At 38.1% G+C, this 23,012-nt stretch overlaps 1 protein-coding gene across 2 annotated transcripts in view; it reads right to left on the bottom strand.

Moving 5' to 3' along the window:
- PPA2 (inorganic pyrophosphatase 2) overlaps window positions 1–23,012 on the bottom strand; it is a 98,031-nt gene that overhangs the window by 58,289 nt on the left and 16,730 nt on the right. The window contains exons 2-6 of one of the 2 annotated variants that reach the window (XM_070372059.1): window positions 21,945–22,009; window positions 17,972–18,016; window positions 12,654–12,707; window positions 11,149–11,268; window positions 280–366 (exon numbers count right to left, since the gene is read on the bottom strand). In XM_070372059.1, the coding sequence (XP_070228160.1) occupies window positions 280–366; window positions 11,149–11,268; window positions 12,654–12,707; window positions 17,972–18,016; window positions 21,945–22,009 (371 nt within the window). The remainder of the gene's footprint in view (window positions 1–279; window positions 367–11,148; window positions 11,269–12,653; window positions 12,708–17,971; window positions 18,017–21,944; window positions 22,010–23,012) is intronic. The other variant, XM_070372060.1, reaches the window with a different exon arrangement.

Genomic DNA, 23,012 nt, shown 5'->3' with positions numbered 1-23,012 from the left:
CCCGGGTTCAATCCCTGGGTCAGGAAGATACCCTGGGGAAGGAAATGGCAATCCACTCCAGTACTCTTGCTTAGAAAATTCCATGGACTGAGGAGCCTGGTAGGCTACAGTCCATGGGGTCACAAAGAGTCGGACATGACCGAGTGACTTCACTTATGAGAGGGATAAACAGGCAAGAACTTTGAAGAGTTGAAGAACTGGTGCCTTCTGAAAAGAACTGAAATTTTATGGCATGACTAAAGTAGAACATATGTTAGAACAACACTCTATGAAACAAACCTTTGAGCCTATTTCACAAACATCAATAGGATCATTATCTCCACAGCAGTCTGTGCTCTTATCTTTTCGATGGGGATCTTCCCAAGTCTAAAAAACAGAAGTAGGGGTGGAATATAGGTTAATACTCTCTATAATCTCTCCACATCATCATGAAGTTTTACAGATAGTCATAATCCAAGGAAAAAATTCTCAGAAATTAAATAGGCTCAATGCCAACATGGCAATACATTCTTAAGCATCATAATAATTAAAACAGATTTATACTATTTCCTCCCATCTGTCTCTCACTTGTCTGTATAATCACATCTGAAAGTGGGTGGTATTTCCAAACACACTCTTCTTGCAAGTTTAGTCATTGTCTTTACAATATTGTATTAGTTTTGCCAAATATAAGTTTAAAAAAAAAAAAGTTTAGTCATTGTCTAAATTCATGCTCACTTTTATTTGGAGCTTCACTTCCGATGTTCCTGCTGTCTGTGCCCTTGTTTCTCAAAATGTCTGAATTGCTGCCTCCATTTTTGCTTTCTTTGACATGGTAAGAGCATTGAGTCTTGCTTTACAGATTTGAAAATAAACTTCCTATACTTTAAATGACTTCTAATAGAACAAACCCAGTTTTCCCTTCATAAACTAAAGAACAAGAGAGTATCTACCAAAGAAAAGAAAAATTCATTTTTGTCTCATTTCATTCCATTTAAAAGATCCTCCACCTTTTCATCAAATCTCAAGAATTTGACAAAAGCATGAAAAGATGTCAACTCTTTAGTTTTCTGAAGAGATTACACCTTGTTGCCTACAAACTATATACATGGGCATTTTTATAAATGAACAGCATGCTACTGCTGCTGCTGCTAAGTCGCTTCAGTCATGTCCGACTCTGTGCGACCCCAGAGATGGCAGCCCACCAGGCTCCCCCATCCCTGGGATTCTCCAGGCAAGAACACTGGAGTGGGTTGCCATTTCCTTCTCCAATGCATGAAAGTGAAAAGTGAAAGTGAAGTCGCTCAGTCGTGTCCGACTCCTAGCAATCCCATGGACTGCAGCCCACCAGGCTCCTCTGTCCATGGGATTTTCCATGCAAGAGTACTGGAGTGGGGTGCCATTGCCTTCTCCAATGAACAGCATAACAGAAATTTATTATCAAGTTTAAGGATCCCTTATGCACCATCCTTCCTCTAAACCCTCATAATTAGCTGATTCTGAATAGAATTGTAGAAGTTCCCTGAAATGAATCCTCTCATATTTATAAGATAGGCAGAAAACATCATCTTAAGAATCTTATTTAGAATTTCAGATTATCTAAGCCTGGCTCCTCTAATTTTACAGAGATAATTAAAAAGGAATGCTACTTAGAGCTAAACCCTATCAGTTCAGTTCAGTTCAGTCCCTCAGTTGTGTGGGACTCTTTGCAACCCCATGAATCGCAGCACACCAGGCCTCCCTGTCCATCACCAACTCCCGGAGTTCACTCAGACTCACGTCCATCGAGTCAGTGATGCCATCCAGCCATCTCATCCTCTGTCGTACCCTTCTCCTCCTGCCCCCAATCCCTCCCAGCATTAGAGTCTTTTCCAATGAGTCAACTCTTCGCATGAGGTGGCCAAAGTACTGGAGTTTCAGCTTTAGCATCATTCCTTCCAAAGAAATCCCAGGGCTGATCTCCTTCAGAATGGACTGGTTGGATCTCCTTGCAGTCCAACGGACTCTCAAGAGTCTTCTCAACACCACAGTTCAAAAGCATCAATTCTTCAGTGCTCAGCCTTCTTCACAGTCCAACTCTCACATCCACACATGACCACAGGAAAAACCATAGCCTTGACTAGATGAACCTTTGTTGGCAAAGTTACGTCTCTGCTTTTGAATATGCTATCTAGGTTGGTCATAACTTTCCTTCCAAGGAGTAAGCGTCTTTTAATTTCATGGGTGCAGTCAGCATCTGTAGTGATTTTGGAGCCCAGAAAAATAAAGTCTGACACTGTTTCCACTGTTTCCCCATCTATTTCCCATGAAGTGATGGGACCAGACGCCATGATCTTCGTTTTCTGAATGTTGAGCTTTAAGCCAACTTTTTTCACTCTCCTCTTTCACTTTCATCAAGAGGCTTTTGACTTCCTCTTCACTTTCTACCATAAGGGTAGAGTCATCTGCATATCTGAGGTTATTGATATTTCTCCCGCAATCTTGATTCCAGCTTGTGCTTCTTCCAGTCCAGCATTTCTCATGATGTACTCTGCATATAAGTTAAATAAACAGGGTGACAATATGCAGCCTTGACGAACTCCTTTTCCTATTTGGAACCAGTCTGTTGTTCCATGTCCAGTTCTAACTGTTGCTTCCTGACCTGCATACAAATTTCTCAAGAGGCAGATCAGGTGGTCTGGTATTCCCATCTCTTTCAGAATTTTCCACAGTTTATTGTGATCCACACAGTCAAAGGCTTTGGCATAGTCAATAAAGCAGAAGTAGATGTTTTTCTGGAACTCTCTTGCTTTTTCCATGATCCAGCAGATGTTGGCCATTTGATCTCTGGTTCCTCTGCCTTTTCTAAAACCAGCTTGAACATCAGGAAGTTCACCGTTCATGTATTGCTGAAGCCTGGCTTGGAGAATTTTGAGCATCACTTTACTAGCGTCTGAGATGAGTACAATTGTGCAGTAGTTTGAGCATCCTTTGGCATTGCCTTTCTTTGGGATTGGAATGAAAACTGACCTTTTCCAGTCCTGTGGCCACTGCTGAGTTTTCCAAATTTGCTGGCATACTGAGTGTAGCACTTTCACAGCATCATCTTTCAGGATTTGAAATAGCTCAACTGGAATTCCATCACCTCCACTAGCTTTGTTCGTAGTGATGCTTTCTAAGGCCCACTTGACTTCACATTCCAGGATGTCTGGCTCTAGGTCAGTGATCACACCATCGTGATTATCTGGATCATGAAGATCTTTTTTGTACAGTTCTTCTGTGTATTCTTGCCATCTCTTCTTAATATCTTCTGCTTCTGTTAGGTCCATACCATTTCTGTCCTTTATCGAACTCATCTTTGCATGAAATGTCTCTTTGGTATCTATGATTTTCTTGAAGAGATCCCTAGTCTTTCCCATTCTGTTGTTTTCCTCTATTTCTTTGCATTGATCACTGAAGAAGGCTTTCTTATCTCTTCTTGCTATTCTTTGGAACTCTGCATTCAGATGTTTATATCTTTCCTTTTCTCCTTTGCTTTTCACTTCTCTTCTTTTCACAGCTATTTGTAAGGCCTCCCAGACAGCCATATTGATTTTTTGCATTTCTTTTCTATGGGAATGGTCTTGATCCCTGTCTCCTGTACAATGTCAGGAACCTCATTCCATAGTTCATCAGGCACTCTATCTATCAGATCTAGGCCCTTAAATCTATTTCTCACTTCCACTATATAATCATAAGGGATTTGATTTAGGTCATACCTGAATGGTCTAGTGGTTTTCCCTACTTTCTTCAATTTCAGTCTGAATTTGGCAATAAGGAGTTCATGGTCTGAGCCACAGTCAGCTCCTGGTCTTGTTTTTGCTGACTGTATAGAGCTTCTCCATCTTTGGCTGCAAAGAATATAATCAATCTGATTTCAGTGTTGACCATCTGGTGATGTCCATGTATAGTCTTCTCTTGTGTTGTTGGAAGAGGGTGTTTGTTATGACCAGTGCATTTTCTTGGCAAAACTCTATTAGTCTTTGCCCTGCTTCATTCCGTATTCCAAGACCAAATTTGCTTGTTACTCCAGGTGTTTCTTGACTTCCTACTTTTGCATTCCAGTCCCCTATAATGAAAAGGACATCTTTTCTGGGTGTTAGTTCTAAAAGGTCTTGTAGGTCTTCATAGAACCGTTCAACTTCAGCTTCTTCAGGGTTACTGGTTGGGGCATAGACTTGGATTACTGTGATATTGAATAGTTTGCCTTGGAAACGAACAGAGATCATTCTGTCGTTTTTGAGATTGTACTGCATTTCGGACTCTTTTGTTGACCATGATGGCCACTCCATTTCTTCTGAGGGATTCCTGCCCACAGTAGTAGATATAATGGTCATCTGAGTTAAATTCATCCATTCCAGTCCATTTCAGTTCGCTGATTCCTAGAATGTCAACATTCACTCTTGCCATCTCTTGTTTGACCACTTCCAATTTGCCTTGATTCATGGACCTGACATTCCAGGTTCCTATGCAATATTGCTCTTTACAGCATCGGACCTTGCTTCTATCACCAGTTCACATCCACAACTGGGTATTGTTTTTGCTTTGGCTCCATCCCTTCATTCTTTCTGGAGTTATTTCTCCACTGATCTCCAGTAGCATATTGGGCACCTACTGACCTGGGGAGTTTCTCTTTCAGTATCCTATCATTTTGCCTTTTCATACTGTTCATGGGGTTCTCAAGGCAAGAATACTGAAGTGGTTTGCCATTCCCTTCTCCAGTGGACCACATTCTGTCAGATCTCTCCACCATGATCCACCCATCTTGGGTTGCCCCAGGGGCATGGCTTAGTTTCATTGAGTTAGACAAGGCTGTGGTCCTAGTGTGATTAGATTGACTAGTCTTCTGTGAGTATGGTTTCATTTGTGTTTGCCCTCTGATGCCCTCTTGCAACACCTACCGTCTTACTTAGGTTTCTCTTACCTTGGGCATGGGGTATCTCTTCAAGGCTGCTCCAGCAAAGCGCAGCCATTGCTCCTTACCTTGGACGAGGGGTATCTTCTCACCCCTCGTCCAAGGTAAGGAGCAATGGGTATCTTCTCATTCTCAGAAGGGAGCAAATGTGATAAGCTAGAAGTCACTCTAGCCTGAAGGACAATACCTAGATTCTAGTCCTATTTTAGCCACAAACTACCTAGGCCAAAACATTCCAACCTCAGTATCCTCACCTATAAAAAGAAGGTCTTCAATAAGACAGTTGCTAGATACATCCTATCTCTGAATTCTATGATTGTTAGTGGTCCTTCATAATCTGCATAAATACTACCAGTAACCAGGAAGCTCACAAATTAATGAAATAACTTAACCCACTGTGTTCAGAGTTAATTTTTCTACAAAAGTCCTTCTTCGTATTGACACAAAAACTGTCTTCATTCTCTTCAGAAACTCCAATTACATTTTTTACCTATCAATTTAGTTCTTTCTATTGAGGAAATAAATACATACAGGCAAAATTCTTAACCTATAACAACACTGTCAATTTTAGGGCCAGTTCTTCATGATCTCCCTCACCAGAAAAAATACCATATTGGTTCTTTCTATTTCTAGTTCCGCATTCAGTGCTCTGTATCTTCAGGGCTTGGTTTTTTACTACAAAAAGAGAGTCATACTAAACGATTTCTAACTTAACTTGAAAATACAGTATAATTTCAAGCAATCACCAGAAGAAATCTTGACAAATTTAAAACTTTAATCACACTCTCTAGTGGAGTTTTAAGTGTCTAGGCTTAAAACTAGGCAGAGAAACAACTTGAAAAGCAGTCAAGCTAGCAAAGAAATATCCAGAAGATGAAATCCCTATTCTTAATATTTGTTTCACAAAACTGACAAGGGCGAGCATCCAGACTTTAGAAATAACTTCTACAACTAAGTATGAGAAAGCAAAACAATACAAAATGGGTCAAAGTCAGGAACAGGTAATTCTTAGAGGAAACATGAATGACTTATAAATATATGAAAAGATAACCAATCTGATCAGAGAAATACAAATTAAAACCAAAATGAGTCACTATTTCAAAAACTTAAAAAATCTGATAACATTAAATACTCATAATTATGTAAGAAGCCTGAAACGCTACTACTGGTAGGAGTGCATATTGTTACAACTTCTTTTGTAAACCATTTGGGAATATCTAGTAAAATAAATTCAGAACTTAGCAATCTGACTTATAGATATATACCCAGTAGTAGTATATATGTATACATATTATGTACACAGAAAAATTTTAGCATAGATTCATGAAAAGCTTTAAAGAAGTTTAAAAATCTCTCAGGAATACAAATAATGTTAAACTAATACAAAGCATAGCTATAAAGCTATGAAAAAAAACTCAATATACACAGATTACTGATCTAACCTAAAACAAATCTACTCATCCTCATGCAGGTACCTGAGATCATTACTTTATAATCTTATAAATATTAACCAATACATCAGTAATCACCATGCTCTGGTCCTTAAGTCTTGCCAAAATATCACTGAATGGTACAGAACTGAGTATACAGACTTCTTGAGTACTACTTCCTGATCAAGCAGAACTCCTATCTCCAAGTCAAGTAAGATCTGCTCAACTTCTACTGGTACTTCACCAGCTTCAATTTGGAGCAAAAGCTATTTCACTAGTAGCAGCTAATATCAGTGGCAACAGTGTCATCACTGAGATAATACCACCAAACACTCATTGAGGGCTTAACCTTGTTTTTGGTCATCTCATTCGAATTCCACAATAGCCTTGTGGGGTAGATGGCAGGGTGACACAGATGAACAAATAGGCCTGGTTACATTTAGTCACTGGTTCCAGGTTATAAAGCGAAGAAGTAGTACTAAATGCAACTTGGGGTCAAGGAACCAAATTATAATGAAGTTCAAATAATAACACAATGATATACCAGTAAGACTGAAGAAATTTTGAATTTAGTGATTCTAGTCCTTTGACATTATTTAGATGAGTCTTCTAAATATTTACACAGAAAGTTACAACACTTGAATAATATGTGGGAAATATGAACAATTAGGGGAAGACAAACAAAGATGATTTTGCCCAGTCCAAACTCAAACTTTGAGGAAGTCATCATCGCCAGTGCAGGAGAAGTTATCAGTAGGGTTACACAGTCTAGGCAGATGAAGGTTTGCAACAACAAGAGCGCACTGACGACTACATGGAGAGGCTTCTGCTTAAACAGTATTCTGCTGCTTCAGTGTTCTTCCAAGCATGGTTGGCTTGGTAACTGCTCTGAACAAATTCCCCACTGTTACAAGATGTATCACAAGAGAACAGCAAAACCCACACATGCCTACGAACCATATGCAATACACACCATGCATTCATGGATTCACTTATCCCCCAAATATTTACTGATAACCTAACTCGGTGCCAGACGCTAACCAGGGCAGTTGAAAGACAACAGCAAACAAAACAAACAGAATCCCTGCCCTCATGAGACTACATTCTAACTAGAACACATTTACAATAAACTTAAAAACTAAATTATATATTGGAGAAGGAAATGGCAACCCACTCCAGTATTCTTGCCTGGAGAATCCCATGGACAGAGGAGCCTGGCAGGTTACATACAGTCCGTGAGGTCTCAAGAGTCGGACATGACTTAGCGACTAAACCACCACAAATTATATAGCGTGTCAGAAGTTGACAGTGTAATGGAAAAGGGGAAAAAAAAAAGTATGGAAGAACGATGGGAGTACACAGGGTTAAAACAGTAAAGGATGTTAGAGGCAGACATCATGAAGGAGGCAACTGATGAGCAAACACTGAAGGAAGGAGGGCGTTGTGTACATTGGGAAAATATATCCAGAGCCGGGGACACAGTGAGTGTGAAAGCTTGAGGCAGGAGTACGCCTAGAGCCTCAGAGGAATCATGAGGAGGTCAGTGTTGGGGTTAGGAGCAGGAGGAGGAGCAGAAGGAGAAGCTGGACATGAGATCAAAAACATAAATGCGCCAGGGGCTGGCTTTCAATTTAACAGGCTCACTCTGTCTTAATGTTGACAAGGATGCAAAAAAAATACTGGGTACATTTGTTGTTATTTAGTCACTAAGTTGTGTATGACTCTTTTGTGACAGCCTACCAGGCTCCTCTGTCCATGAAATTTCCATGAAATTTCAGAAAGAATACTACAGTGGGTTTCCATTTCCTTCTCCAGGGGCTCTTTGCCACCCAGGGATCAAACTCGCATCTCCTGCATTGGCAGGTGAGTTCTTCACTGCTCAGACAGTTGGGTACATTACCTTGTCCATAAACAACTGGCTTAATTTCAACTTTATATAAACATGAATCAATGTAGTTATTTTTGCTTGGTGTTAACTTCTGTGCAATCTATTTTTCTGCTGAGGACTCTCTCACACACACACCACCACCACCACCACCACCATCAGTTTAGGTTTAAAAAGAGAGTAAAGATCTCTGGTTAAAAATGGCAGAGAGAATACAGGTCTATTTCCTCTTCCTCACTTCCATCCTATCCACAGTGGCCTCCTTTCTGAGACACACGAGCCCTCCTTCCACCTCTAGACTTTTATACCTCATGTTTCTTGATGAGTTCCTCTAAATGGCCTGGGATGGCACTCACTTTCTAAGATGCCACCATCTCACTTTCTCCTGGTCTCCTGTTAGAAAATAGCTCCACGCTAAGGTCTTCCTCCCAACTGCAACAATTCCCACACACCCTAGACCCATTTCCTATTTGATTATTCTCCAACACACTTACCACCATCTGACATACTATACGTTCTTACTTTTTTTTTTGTCTGTCTCTTAGAATAAAAGTTCCATACGAATTTTTGTCACTGATATCGCTGCTCTACCTCCAGTACTTAGAACATTGTCTGGCAAACATCAGTTACTCAAAAAATGGGTCCTGAAGAAATGAACAGCTCTGTGAAGGAAGAGCTGGTGTGAAAATGACAAGGGAAACTTGAGACACTGAAGATGCTGCTGTGGTGGGAGGGAAGTGAGGAGGAAACAGGCTGCAGAGTAAGGCTGGCTAAGTAGGGCCAGACCATGAAAGGGTTGAGCAGCTATGTTAGGAATGTTTCATTTTATCCTTTCAGCAATAGGAAGGCATTAAAAGGTTCTCATATGGACAAAAATGGTATTTTTGGATACTAGGTGGAGTATGAAATTTCAGTAGGCAGTGGTGAATGCAGGGGACATTAAGAACCAAGATTAAGAGTCTAATTTCTGCTCTAGCTGAAGAACTATTGCACCTCACAGACTAATATAATAGCATGGAAGAGCACCTTGAACATTCAAACACATCCAGAGGAATACAAAAATACGTCATAACTTTAAATAGATAAACTACAAAAGATGAGTTAATTAGAATCTATTATGCTCCACTGTAGCCACTAATTTAGTTGTTGATCATCCCACCTCCAGGAGACTATAAATGCTTTAAAAAAAAAAAAAACAACCAGATAATAGTAAAAGTACCAGTGGTAACAACAATGTGATCACTGTCCATTAGGCATTATTCTAACATGAACATACAATAACTCATTTAACCTCAACAGGACCACATGCAGTATCTTATCATCTCTCTGTTACAGATGAAGAAAATGAGGTCCAGAAAAACAAAAGAACTTGCCCAAGTCACATTACTAGTAGGTGGCAAGCTGGCTCTAAAATCAACATTCTTATCACTTATGCTGCACTAATCTTATATTTATATCTCATTTTTCTGTGTCTACCCAACTCCTAAATACAGTCTAGCACATAAATCCTTAATAAATGTTTAATGAAATAAACAGATGAACTTTAGTTTATCCTCTGCTTACTCTACTTTTCCCCTGAAGAAGGAAATGGCAATCCACTCCAGTATTCTTTCCTGGGGAATCCCAAGGACAGAGGAGCCTGGAGGGCTACAGTCTGTGGGGTCGCAAAGAGTTGGACACGACTGATCAATTAAATAACAACTACTCTACTTTTCAAAGGTCTATTTTTGTCTTCCTTTAATTCAGTGGCTTGTTAGGCCCTCTCCTCATCTCTCCATCTTCTGCAGACAGTATCCCCTAAGCTTAACAAAAAGGTTCTCACCCTTTCACTGCCAGGTCAAACAGAATGTCTACTTAGGCACCTGGGAAGTCAGAAATCCTGTGGTCTTAGTTTCAACAAACATCCTCATTCTTAGCACACCATTTTAGAAGCGCCTGTTTTAACCAAGAATGTATCCATGTGGGTGGTCTAACTGCCATCAAAGGCAGTCTGACTCTTTAGAAAACAATTTTCTTTTTTCTTTTCCTGCAACTGTTTATTCTACATGGGCAGCTGGTTTTTTTTTTTTTTTTTTGAGTTAGATAAAACAAGAACCCCTTTTTCTCAGATATTTCCCAAATAGAATCTTGGAATTTCACACAAAATATTAAAATTAATAAACAAAATTAAAATATAAAAATATCCAGATAGACAGATGCTCTAAAGGTTTTTATAAACATAAAGGCAGATGCTTCTTTATGTCTCCAAACCTAGACTTCTGATTCTGCATATTCTGAGTGTTACTCACTAAATTATCTGGAAGGAGTTACCACTTCCTAGGAATGAGGAAACATAAGAAAAAAAACAAAAAAGGAGAAAAAAGGAAGAAAAGCAAATAGCAAGTGTTACTCTCTAATCGGAAAGCTGCTTTACCATCACTTAGCCATTGTTTTCATTGCTTCCTACTGAAAAGTCATAAATTCTTAACAGTATATAATTAAGTTGCCTTATTCAATTCACAATGAGTTCTGAAAGAGGTAACAATTTAATAGGTTCATCTGTTAAAGTTTAAAAAATAAAATTCATGCTGTCATGTATGAATGTATATACAAGTATAACTTGTCATATCCAAAAAAATGACTGCAGATAAAGGAGATAAAATATTTTCCACTGACTCTTAATAGCCAAGCTCAGAAACAGAAATGTGTTCAAAATGCCAAATGTGAGTATTCTAAATACCTAACTCTGAGAATCTGAGTACAGACATATATACAGTTTGAAAAAAAATTTATTGATACAATAAAATTCCACATTAAAAAAATTTTAAATTTACAAATCTCTCACTGACATGTCCTCAATTTAAATTCAAGTAGTTCACAGGATTTACAAGGCAATTTTTTCAGAAGACAGAGAAGTTTTACCATTATAACAAAAATGTTACCTGAGGGAGGGCACCATAATTCCATATATAACCCTTGTGAGGAAAGATATTTGCCACATAGCGAAGCTTGCCATCCTTTACATCTTGTTTAATGGGATTCAGTGGTTCCTTCGTGGCAATCTAAGCAGGTTGTGGGAGAAAAGGGGTGTGGGACATAAAATGGTTAATCCTATATTCAAACAGGATTTTTAAATCTGCCATTATCAGACTAAATATTCGTATTCCAACTTATTGATCAAAGATAACTTTAAAAATAAGTTAAGCTGGTTGTTATTTCTAATTTACTGTTTTGTATTAAACTGGAAAGGAAACGTCAGATAATATATTTTGGCACTCTATTACTTATGAACTCATTATTTTTAACACAAATAATAAATATTATTGAAATGGCAAGAAGCTAAGGATTAATCAAGTTGCTTTTTGTTACTACTTGGGTTTTCTACCATCAATCTTATAATAAAGATTTTTCACTAAGTGATTTCATTTCAAAGTTACCTTTCAATCAAACATATTCAAATTGCCATGCCAAAAAAAAAAAAAAAAAACTATCCTACAAAAGTAAACAAAAAATAACTGAAGCCATGTTTGAATGAATAAACACTGCTTAAATTAGGTAAGATCTCATAGGTTCTTGATCCTACACCCAAGTGAGGTAGAGAGTAGCCAAGAACAATAAAACATTGTACCAAAAGCAAGATGAGCAAAAGAAGAATCTAATTACTTTTTCCTATTAAAATATTAACCAAAAAACCTACTATTTTATATTTAGAGAAATAATTCTCCAAATATAGAATCTGCAAAACATATACTGATAAAACTATCTTAACTTAAACATGTAAAATAATACCTACCTTCACATCCAATTGCAGAAAACTTAGATAACGAAACAAAGTACCATAAATTAAATTTCACTCAGAAATAGGGACCTTACTTAACTGATGATGAAACAATAAAATTCTGAAAAGCAAAAAGGAAGTTCTTGATAGGTTCACACCTATCAAGAAAAATCAAGAAAAAATGATTAATTGTAAAAACTAACCAGGGGAATACTAGATGCTCTTAGAAAGTACTCAGAAATCAAGAGTTGGCCAGAAAAACACTTTAACTCCTCGGAGAATTAAGTCCTTAGGAATCAAAATTGTCAGTCCCAAATATGCTGCAATTGTGTCTATGAACAAAATACATCTCAGAACCTATTTAAGAAAACCTTAAAAGTATTTGCTATTTTCAAAGACACAGGAGTCAAGGAAAATTAAATAAATATGTGTATAACAAAATAGAGAGGCAAAAAAGAATATATTCTCTTTAAAGTGTAAATTCAGCTTGGAATAATATTTTCTTTTTTGAAAATAGATTCAAAGTAAGTTTGCAAGAATATTTTCCATTGTCCATTATAAAGAAACTTGTCAACCATCCCAAATTCAAAATACTATGACAAACAACTTGAAACAAAATTTTATATCATTATTAATTATTCCATTTGATGCTAATAGGATATTTCATACCTCCATTTTAGCATTTGTCCACCGAGGTACTTCCACAACCATGTTAAACACATTCTGCAATATAAAAAACAACAAAGAAAACATTTTTTTAATGTTGTCATCTTTTATTTTTTCACTTATCTCCTGCATGAGAATGTTTTATTTTTTTCCTACAAAAAATGTAAAAAGTCTGCATCATATGTCTGCCTATGCCTTAAATTCCTACTAAAAAATTAGAGAAGTTGGTTAAAGTATAACAGAATTTAAGCCTGATTATGTTATTGACCACTACTGCACGGTGTTAGAAGTTGCTACATTTCTGGAAATACCTTTGCAAGGTAGGGACAGAATCAGAATGGAGCCAAGAAACGTGTTTCAATTACTTTCCAACTAAAACAAAAGTGAGCACTGAGTGTCTCACTTTTCCAGTCTGCAAAGTAAGTGTGATAATCTCTGTCCTCATCCCACACAAAGTTGTGAAGACCAATTATGTGCTTTAAATGAAAATACACAGACAATTAAGAAGTAAAATATTTTGAAAATCATAAAAAAAAAATTTAAATCCAAGTTATTTCTATCATAATGTAAAATTGAGGCCATCAGTATAGGTAGTTATAAAGCTTACAAAGAGTTACAAAGCTTAGCTTACATTATCTAATGATCTCAGATTCCCTAAAGTTACAAAAGAACCACTGCTTCTTTTTACCATTTCTGAACTTGTAGCGTACTTAACAAAGGAAACTCTAGATCAGTGGTGACTAAAAATAATTTTCTACAGTAATGGCCTTACAAAGAAAAAGCCTTAGGGATTCCCTGGTGGTTCAGTGGTAAAGAATTTGCCTGCCAATGCAGGAGACATGGATTTGATCCCTAGGCTGGGAAGATCTCATATACCAAGGAGCAAATAAGCCCATGCCCCACAACTACTGAGCCCGTGTGCCACAACTACTGAGCCTGTGCTCTGGAGCCCAGGAACTGCAACTACTGAAGCCCATGCACCCTAAAGCCTGTGCTCCACAACAAAAGGAGCCACCACAATGAGAGGCCTGAGCACCTCAGCTAGAGAAGCCCCTGCTCGCTGCAGCTAGAGAGGGCCCAAGCAACAGAAGACATAGCGCAGCCAAAAATAAACAAAATTATTTTATAAAAAGAGAGAGAAAAGGTCTATGTTTAAAGTTGGCTTGCTTCCCATTCTGATATCAGTAACTAACAACTTATCAAAGCAACGGTTTAAAACAGTCTTCATCCAAGTGTGGTCATGGACCAGGGCTAAGCTGCAAGTTGACTGTTACCAACTTGTTACCGGCTCCTTTAGAAACATTTATAACAATTTGACCAAGTAATTTTTATGACTGTCAGACCTATTAATAAGTATTTGGAACTTGAATTAAGTTTTTCTAATAGTTCATTTTGATTGTAATTTTTTAAAGTATCAATATCAGTTCACAAAAGATTAGAAATAAACCAAAAAACTATCTTTTACCACAGATCATTTGAGAAGCAGTGATTAAATATAGTTATTCTCAACTATGCCACACAGTAAAATCACCTGGAGAGCTGGAATTGATTTTTTTTTTTTTAAGAGATTTCTAGAGCCCCCATCTCCTACATATTTGAATTCAGTGGTTCTGTGGTGAAGCCAGGGCATTGCTTATTTCTAAAAGCTCTCTAAGCAATTTTAATATGCAGCCAGAGTTGAGAACCTCTGGTTTAAAGCACTGCTAAACAATATCTGGGGTTTTCTTAGTGAAACAGGAATGCTGTTAACTTAAAGAATGCCATTTACACAATTAAATATAAATCAAGCCAAAGAAATAATGATGGTTTTTAAGTTCTTCTAGATGAGACTGAAGTTTACCACGACAAAACTGCACACTCATAATGAGATAAAGAACAAAGTTGAGAATGCACTCTCAACAACTGCTCCTGAGAAATACGCCTCATATCTATCTTAGCAGCCTTATATACAGGCCTGCCGTTATGTTTCATTTTCTACGCTCTTTCATGAGGTACCCCAGCACCTGTTTAAATATGTCTGAAGTAGCTGTTAAAAAGAAAAACCTAAGTAAACGGCAGATGTTCACATAATTTATTCATCCCTGAAAGTCTGGCTATAAGAGAAGAAATGCATGCAGATGAATACTCAGAGGTGACAGAGAAGACAAAGCTGGTGCCAATCCTTTTACAGAATGACACCCACCAAAACCTCTCACAGAGACTTGAATTACGCCAGGAGAACAATGGATCAGGTTTGAATTTTAAGCCTGCAAACTACACTCTTCCTCATCATTTGCTCCTGATCTCTAGGAGTGTACTTCCAGTCTGCTTTTCTTCTCTCGGGCTAAAATGCACATGACCTGTAATTTTTTAAAGCCAAAGTCAGTCTGTTTATTCTAAGATTAATGTTAATTACAAACCAAAAGTAGCCTGCTGAAACTTATTAGAAAATCACAAAGACACAAGGGGACATGTTTCAAATTCGGAATGTTGGGTTAGGGACATTTACCTCTTCCTTCAGTTCTTTTTTCTATTTTTTTCCCTTCTATTTTTATTGCAGGGAAAAAAAAAAGGATGAAAAAGCAGTCAGTAGATTTTATATGTGTGTGTGCTCAGTGCTGTGTGACTCTCTGCAACACCATGGACTGCAGCCTGCCAGGCTCCTCTGTCCATGGGAATTCCCAGGCAAGAATACTGGAGTGGGTTGCCATTTCCTTCTCCAGGGGATCTTCTCGACCCCAGGAGTGGAACCCTTGTCGCTTGTGTCTCCTGCATTGGCAGGCAGATTCTCTAACACTGCATTATCTATATTCTTGGGGTGTAAAAAGAAAGGAAATAACCCTTCTATCCTTGTTCTAACCCTTAAAATATCAAATAAACTTGGATTTGACATTAAAGCTAAGGCAACAAATGCAAAAATAAACAAGTGGGAACATACTCAAGTAAAAAGCTCTGCGCAGCAAAGGTAACAACAAAATGAAAAGGCAACCTATGGAATGGAAGAAAACAGTTGCAAGTCATATATCTGTTAAAGGGTTAATAAGCAAAATATATAAAGAAATCATGTAATTTAATAGTGAAAAACCAATCCATCAAAAAAAAAAAAAAAGGGCACAGGTCTTAAATACTTTTCCAAAGAAGACAAACAGATGGCCAACATTACTAATCATCAAGAGAAAGAAAGCAAATCGAACTCACAATAAGATACCAGGTCATGCCCATTAGAATGATTATCATGAAAAAAGATAAGAAATAACAGTCCTGGCGAGGATGCAGAGAAAAGGAACCCTTGTGCGCTGTTGGTAGAAATGTAAACTGGCGCAGCCGCAATGGAACATAGTATGGAGGTTCCTCAAAAAACTGAACATAGAACTACCACATAACCCAGCAATCCCACTTTTGTATATATATCCAAAAAAAAGGAAAACAGGATACCGAGGAGATACTTATACTCCTAAGCCCGTTATAGCATTACTCACAATAGCCAAGACCCAGAAACAACCTCAGTGCCTGTCAACAAATGGACAAATACATTTTTTATATATACAAGAGAATAGTATCCAAGCATGAGAAAGGACAACATCTTGCCCTTGGTGACAGGATGGGTGAACCTGGAAGGTATTATGCTCAGTGAAATAAGTCAGACAGAAAAAGACACATACTGCATGCACCACTTCCAGGTAGAATCTGAAAAGTTTTAAAAAGCCAAATTCATAGAAAGAGAGTAGGAAAGTAGTTGCCACGGCCTGAGGGGTGGGGGAAATAGAAAATAATTAAAAAAAAAAAAATCTCAAATCAAAAATCAGGTAGTCACCAACACACAAACTATGTTCTAAAAATTAAAGTTTAAGTTGGTTTCCCTGGTGGCTCAGATGGTAAAGAATCTGCCTGCAATGCGGCACACCTGGGTCCGATCTGGGAAGATCCCTTGGAGGAGGGCATGGCAACCCACTCCAGTATTCTTGCCTGGAGAATCCCATGGACAGAGGAGCCTGGCGGGCTACAGTCCATGGGGTCATATAGATTCCGACACAACTGACTCACTAATCACTACTACTATATATACGCAGTAAACATTTTTGCCACTGAAACAACTGTTTTCAGGTTAACACTCACAGTCTCTAGGAACCCATAAAGACTTGAGCCCCTGGATGTCTATTTATCCATTATGGAGAGCAATGACTCTCAAACTTCCGAGCGTACAGGATGTCCTGGGACACTTGTTTTGGGCACACTGGGAAAGAATCCACTAGCCAATGCAGGAGACACAAGAGACAAAGGTTCGATTTCTAAGTCTGAAAGAGTCCCTGGAGAAAGAAATGGCAACCCACTCCAGTATTTTTGCCTCAGAAATCCCATGGACAGAGGAGCCTAGAGGGCTATAGTCCAGGGGTCACAAAGAGCTGGACACAACTGAGTGACTGAGCACAGAACACTTAAATGTGAAGACTACCCAGTCCGCATGAATTTAGTAGATATGGAAATGGACCAGGAATCTGAAATATTAACAAGTGCCCTAAGCAGTTCCAATGCAGATGGTTTAGGACCATCTGACAAACATCAGTTTAGTAAAATACAAGATGGGGGGCAGGAAAAGCTGATAGGAATTAAACAGCCCCACAGCTATGCTTGGAAGTAGATTCAAAGGCTGGGGTCAAAAGTTTCAGCCAGACGAGACTAGAGGGCAATAAGGTTAGGAAGGAAAAAGAAGGCTAAGAGGCAGGAAATGTTTCCTGGAATCAGCAAGATAAAAAGGAATCAAGAGAAAGAAATGGGAAGACAGATATCAGTTAAATGTTCTGGTCCTAAGTCAAAAACAATTAAAAGTTTGACAGTCATATATTTAAAGATGGATTTAGAATGTATTTATTTTAGCATATAGTTGGAATATAGCATATATTCCTGGATCCTAGAATAGTCAGATTTATAAACAGAAAGTAGCACAGTGGTTACCAGGGGCTGCATGGACGTGGGGTGGAGAGCTATTGCTTAATGGGTCCAGAGTTTCAGTTTGAAAAAATGAAAAAGTTCTGGAGATGGATAGCGGTGATGATTGTATAACATGGTACAGAATTTAATATTGCTGAACTGTACACTTAAAAAGTGTACAATAAATAATACGGTAAATGTCATGTTACATATATTTTACCATAAGGGAATACAGTAAAATGATAATATTGTCCCTAGCTGCCTTAAAGAGAGACTAGAATAAAAACATCAGGATGCATTCATAAGTTCTGCGACGGAAAATAATTCAGCATCACTTTACAAATGCAGACTACCATCAGGGTCTTTAAAAGACAATATAAGTGATACACACAAATAAAAACCTTTAGATATACCTCATATTCATCATTTCGTGCTCTTTTTGTAGGAATGCCATTTTCCTATAAAAGAAAAGATGGTTATTAGAGAAATGCAATTCAAAAATACAATGAGGTACCATCTCACACTGGTCAGAATGGCCATCATAATAAAGCCTACAAATAATAAATGCTGGAGAGGGTGTGGAGAAAAGGGATCCCTCTGACACTACTGGTGGGAATGGAAACTGGTGTAGCTATTTTGGTGAACAACACGGAGATTCCTTGAAAGAGCTACCAATGATCCAGCAATCCCATTCCTGGGCATATATTCTGGAAAGACAAAAACTCTAATTTGAAAAGATACTTGGACCCCAATGCTCATAGCAGCACTATTTATAATAGCCAAGACATGGAAGCAATCTATATTCACTGACGGATGAGTGGATAAAGAAGATGTTTTATATACATATAATGGAATATTACTCAGTCATAAAAAAGAACGAAATAATGTCATTGGCAGCAACATGGATAGAAATAGAGATTAACATGCTAAGTGAAGTATGACAGACAAAGACAAATATCATAAACTATCATTTATATGTGAAATCTTAAAAAATGATACAGAAGAACTTATTTACAAAAACAGAAATATTAATAGACTCACATAGAAAACAAACATGATTAACAAAGGGGAAGGCAGGGAGGGATGAATTGGGAATTTGGGATTAACAGATACACACTACTGGATATAAAATAGATAAACAGCAAGGACCTACTTGCTGTATAGCACACAGAACTATATTCAATATCTTGTAATAGCCTATAGTGGTAAAGAACCTGAAAAGAATATGTGTGTGTGTGTATATATATATATATATATATATATATATAATATAAAACTGAATCACTTTGCTATATACCTGAATCACTGTAAATGAACTACACTTCAATTTTTAAAAGATGCTATTTTTGACTCTAATATTTCATGAACAAATACAGCTGTATTGACCGTACAGCAATAAAAATATGCCTATCGTATAAACATTCCACCAGAGGTTTCCAGAAACCTGATTCAACAGAGAATCCACCAAATACCCAGTGCAGTTTTCTCTCAGCATTTACACCCCCAGTGCATGAGCATCAAAAACTCATGCAGTTTTCAGCGCTTCATAAAACAAATTATTAGAAAAGCTAAATCTCTTTCAAGTATATTTTCCTAGTTTTTACAAAATAAGCAAAGGCTCAGTTCAGTCTTTAAGGAAAGACTGGCAGTTTCCAGTAATCATGCTTAAAACAGTCATTTCATTGTTGAAATGAAACTCCAGGGAGTGTGACTAACAAGCCATGAAAGTACTCGGCTGCGCCGCCTGCCTGTGATTTCCACCAAGGTGTGATTACCAAGTCTCCATCAAGCACTTTTAAATTAAAAGAGCATTATTCGGCGGGTTGGGAAGAAAAATTACACCATTCACAAATGCTCACACATTATATGTAACTTTTACACACCGAAACAGCTAATGAAGGAAACAAACAGAAAAACAATTATTCCAAGTCAGCCCTGAAACATCATTTCTTTTCCTAAAATACCACCACCCAAAGTATAAGGTGCAAGAGTTCTCTAATCATTATGTCTGGGAACAAGGGAAGCCTATTTACACAGCCACTGTATGTACCAATCTCCACAGGCCCAGAATTCATTCGCACAACCTGTTTCACTTTGTTCTGCCGTTATCAATTTTTCATAAGCCCAAATCTCATGTTCCCCCAAACCCATCCTCCTAAGGCAGAGTATTATTACTCAGCGGGATGTAGGAAGCCCATTCTTTGTTCCACTTACACCCCGACCTACTACACAATTCCTCCATATAATATTGTTATCACTGCTACTGCTATGAGGTATAGAGACTGTCACAGTGCACCACTCCCCGCTAAGCAGCACCAGCAGTCACTCTTCACTACTCTCCTCTAGTTTTCTAGCACCTTACAGTATTTGATTGTCTTGTTTATTTTCAGGTTGTTAGTCTCCTCTGGCTGAGAGGGAACTATATTCACCTATTTCACCACTGCAACTCTAGTGCTCGAAATACTGTCTGACTCATAGTAACCATGCAATAACTGTTTACTGAATGAATAAATTAATTAACAAATAAATAGATGAATGCACCCTCTTTAAGCCAAAATCAAAGAGAGTGGTTGGGAGATGTGAGATACCTAGGTTGGACAGCTCACTGGCCAAAACAAGACATGGACACACACACACACACACACACACACACACACACACTCAGAGACACACACAGTACTGTAGAGTTCTCTATGCTCTCTCACCGGTTCCTTTCTCTCTCCAGATTACATGACTCCTTGTCCTGTAGCTGAATACTACTCAGAAGTAGTGAGCTAGAAGGATTACACAAGAGCAGCTAAGATACAGACTTTGTAGAGGATGCTGCTGAACGTCCTCTTCCTTGGCTGTCTCTGGGATAATTATTTATGGAAAATTTTATAGACGTTATAGGAAATGATTATAGTTTTAAATGTGTTTGTAAATAATAGTTTAGAATAAAATACCTTTCCTTTTGCTTACTGGATCAAGTCACCATTGCCTACTGTCTACTTGACTTCACACCTGCTATTATTTAAGATAAAACCCGAAGAAATGTTAAAAAAAAAAAAAAATGACAGTCTGTGGAGTTACAGTCCTACGTTCAAGTCTCATCTCCACAACAGACCATGTTTGTGACCATGGGCAAGGCACTTCACCTCATTAGCAAAATAAAAATGGTAACAGTAGCCCTGGACATACTGAAATAATGCAAGTCAAGCTCTGAGCACAGTGCCTGGCTAAGCACGAGGGGCACTCGGTAACTCTCGGCTCTCATTGCCCCCCCCCCGTTATCATTGTTATGGACAGTCCAACCCTGTGAAGCCCCGGGAGGCAGCATACATCCTATTCCCATGTTCCATAACCTGACTGTGACACCTGGCAGTCGGCCCCTGAGGTAACACTGGAAAGGTCAAACCAGACTTGCAGCTGCAGCAGCTTCCCACTTTTCCCTGGCCTCTGCTCCACACTGATCCCACCACAGTTCTGGAAAACCCAACCCCACTAACCAGCCCCACGGAATCTCATCCTGGAATGTAGTTCTGGTCACTGAAAAACATGGTAATGAAATAAGCCAGTTAACTTCTCGGATCTTACTGAAAGAACTGCCAAGATTGAGGTGACTACTAACATCCACCACCAACGATGCCATCTCGCCAACTAGTCAGGAGAGCCCCAGGAATGCACCAATATTCTGAGTCCCTCCTAGTTCCATCTTCAGCAGATTTCCCTCCAACCTGACTTACGTCCCTTCTACCCTCCCACCTCTCAAGTAATTTTAGGTTCTAAAAGAATAGCTATTCAAAGACTACCATTTTTCCAACTGTATCTTTCTAGCATCAATCTGGTAGAGTAGTTAAAGAGCATGAACTCTGTGGTCAGAAATGCTAAATCAAATCCTTGTTCCGCCACTCACCAGCTATGTGACCTTAGACAAAGTATCCAAGTCAAGGACGCTTCAGCTCCAGTGTCCTTGGAGATGATAATAGCAATTTATAAGGATTAAATAAAATGGCATATGTTGACATGGTGGCTAGCAAACAGCAGATAATCCACAAATGTTACTATCTTATTATTACTAATACCACTACTATTCTTATGAAAAATATGCCTCTTGTTAACCTTCCAAATTCTTAACCTTAAATTTTTATTTGCTACCAAATTCTAAGCCTCATAGACTACTAACACTTCTTTCTTCCCAAGTCCTCCCGGAAGAAACCCATTCTTATCCGAATTCTAATTCATGAAGAAGGCTTATAATCCTGTTACAAAGATAACTGATGCTAATTCTCCTCTGCCCTTCTCTACCGCCAGCCAAAACATTTCTTTTTGAAATGCTTCCAAAAAGCATCTTATGGTGATACTAGAAGTAGATATTTTCATGCCCCAAACAAGTTAAAACAATACCTCTTCAGAGTCCACCTTCAGAGGAATATCATGAAAGGGGGAAATGTAGTGACCAGCTACATTCTCTGCAAAGGAAAACAAACAAAAACACAGAATTAAAGCAGTGAACGAGCTTCTTCTTTAGAGCAACTGTACTCTTACCCACTTTTAAATTTTGAACAAGCTGATAATGTTTTTTCAAAATTAACTTTAACTCCCAATTTAAGGTTTAATTCAACTTTTAAAACTTGCTCCAGTCTGATGACCAAAGAGAAAAATGATAGCCCTCTCTTATCTTTGGGGGATGCCTTCCAAGACCCCAGTGGCTGCCTGAAAATGTTGACACTACCAAACCCCACATAGCTTTTGTTTTGTTTTGTTTTGTTTTTCTGTACACACCTACATATGATAAAGTTTAATTTACAAGTTAGGCACAGTAAGAGAATATTCAAATTGCCAGCATCATTACGCTTTGGAGCCATTATTAAGTAAGGGTTACCTGAACACAAGGTCTGACAACCAAGACATCTACCTACTAAGGCTGGACAAAGGAATGGCTCAGGCCCAGGAGAGGGACAGAGCAGGACAGCACCAGACTTCACCATGCTACTCAGAACACAGTGGCAAGTAATTTAACACTTAATCATGAAAAGCAAAACCACAAATAAGGGGGACTGCTGCACACCAAATCAACTATATCTGGGCTGCTGAAACCATTCACTTACCCCTGTGGCTTAAATATCCAAAGTAAAAAGTCTAAATTAGACTAAAACTCCAAATATGAAAAAAATCTGACTTTTGAAAAGAGGCTCATGAATAGGTGAACTGGGTTAAAACTGATGTCAATTTTCCCAAGAAAAACCTAACAACATAATTCCTCATTTCCACCTACAACCCACATGAAACAAAGGATTAAAAGTCCTACCAAAATAAAAGAAACAAGTCATTTGTTCCACTCAGTGATAAGGATGCTAATATTAAGGTAAGCTTAAAACAAAAACAAACTTCAATAACTGAAACTATTTTATCCTCATTGCATACTGAAATATATATGTAAAATAACTTTAAAAGTATATATTATTTAAATAA

This window comes from Bos mutus, chromosome 6, assembly GCF_027580195.1.
Source record: "Bos mutus isolate GX-2022 chromosome 6, NWIPB_WYAK_1.1, whole genome shotgun sequence".
Lineage (NCBI taxonomy): Eukaryota > Metazoa > Chordata > Mammalia > Artiodactyla > Bovidae > Bos > Bos mutus.
The sequence above is the reverse complement of the archived record's forward strand: the minus strand, read 5'-3'. Positions and strand labels throughout refer to the sequence as shown.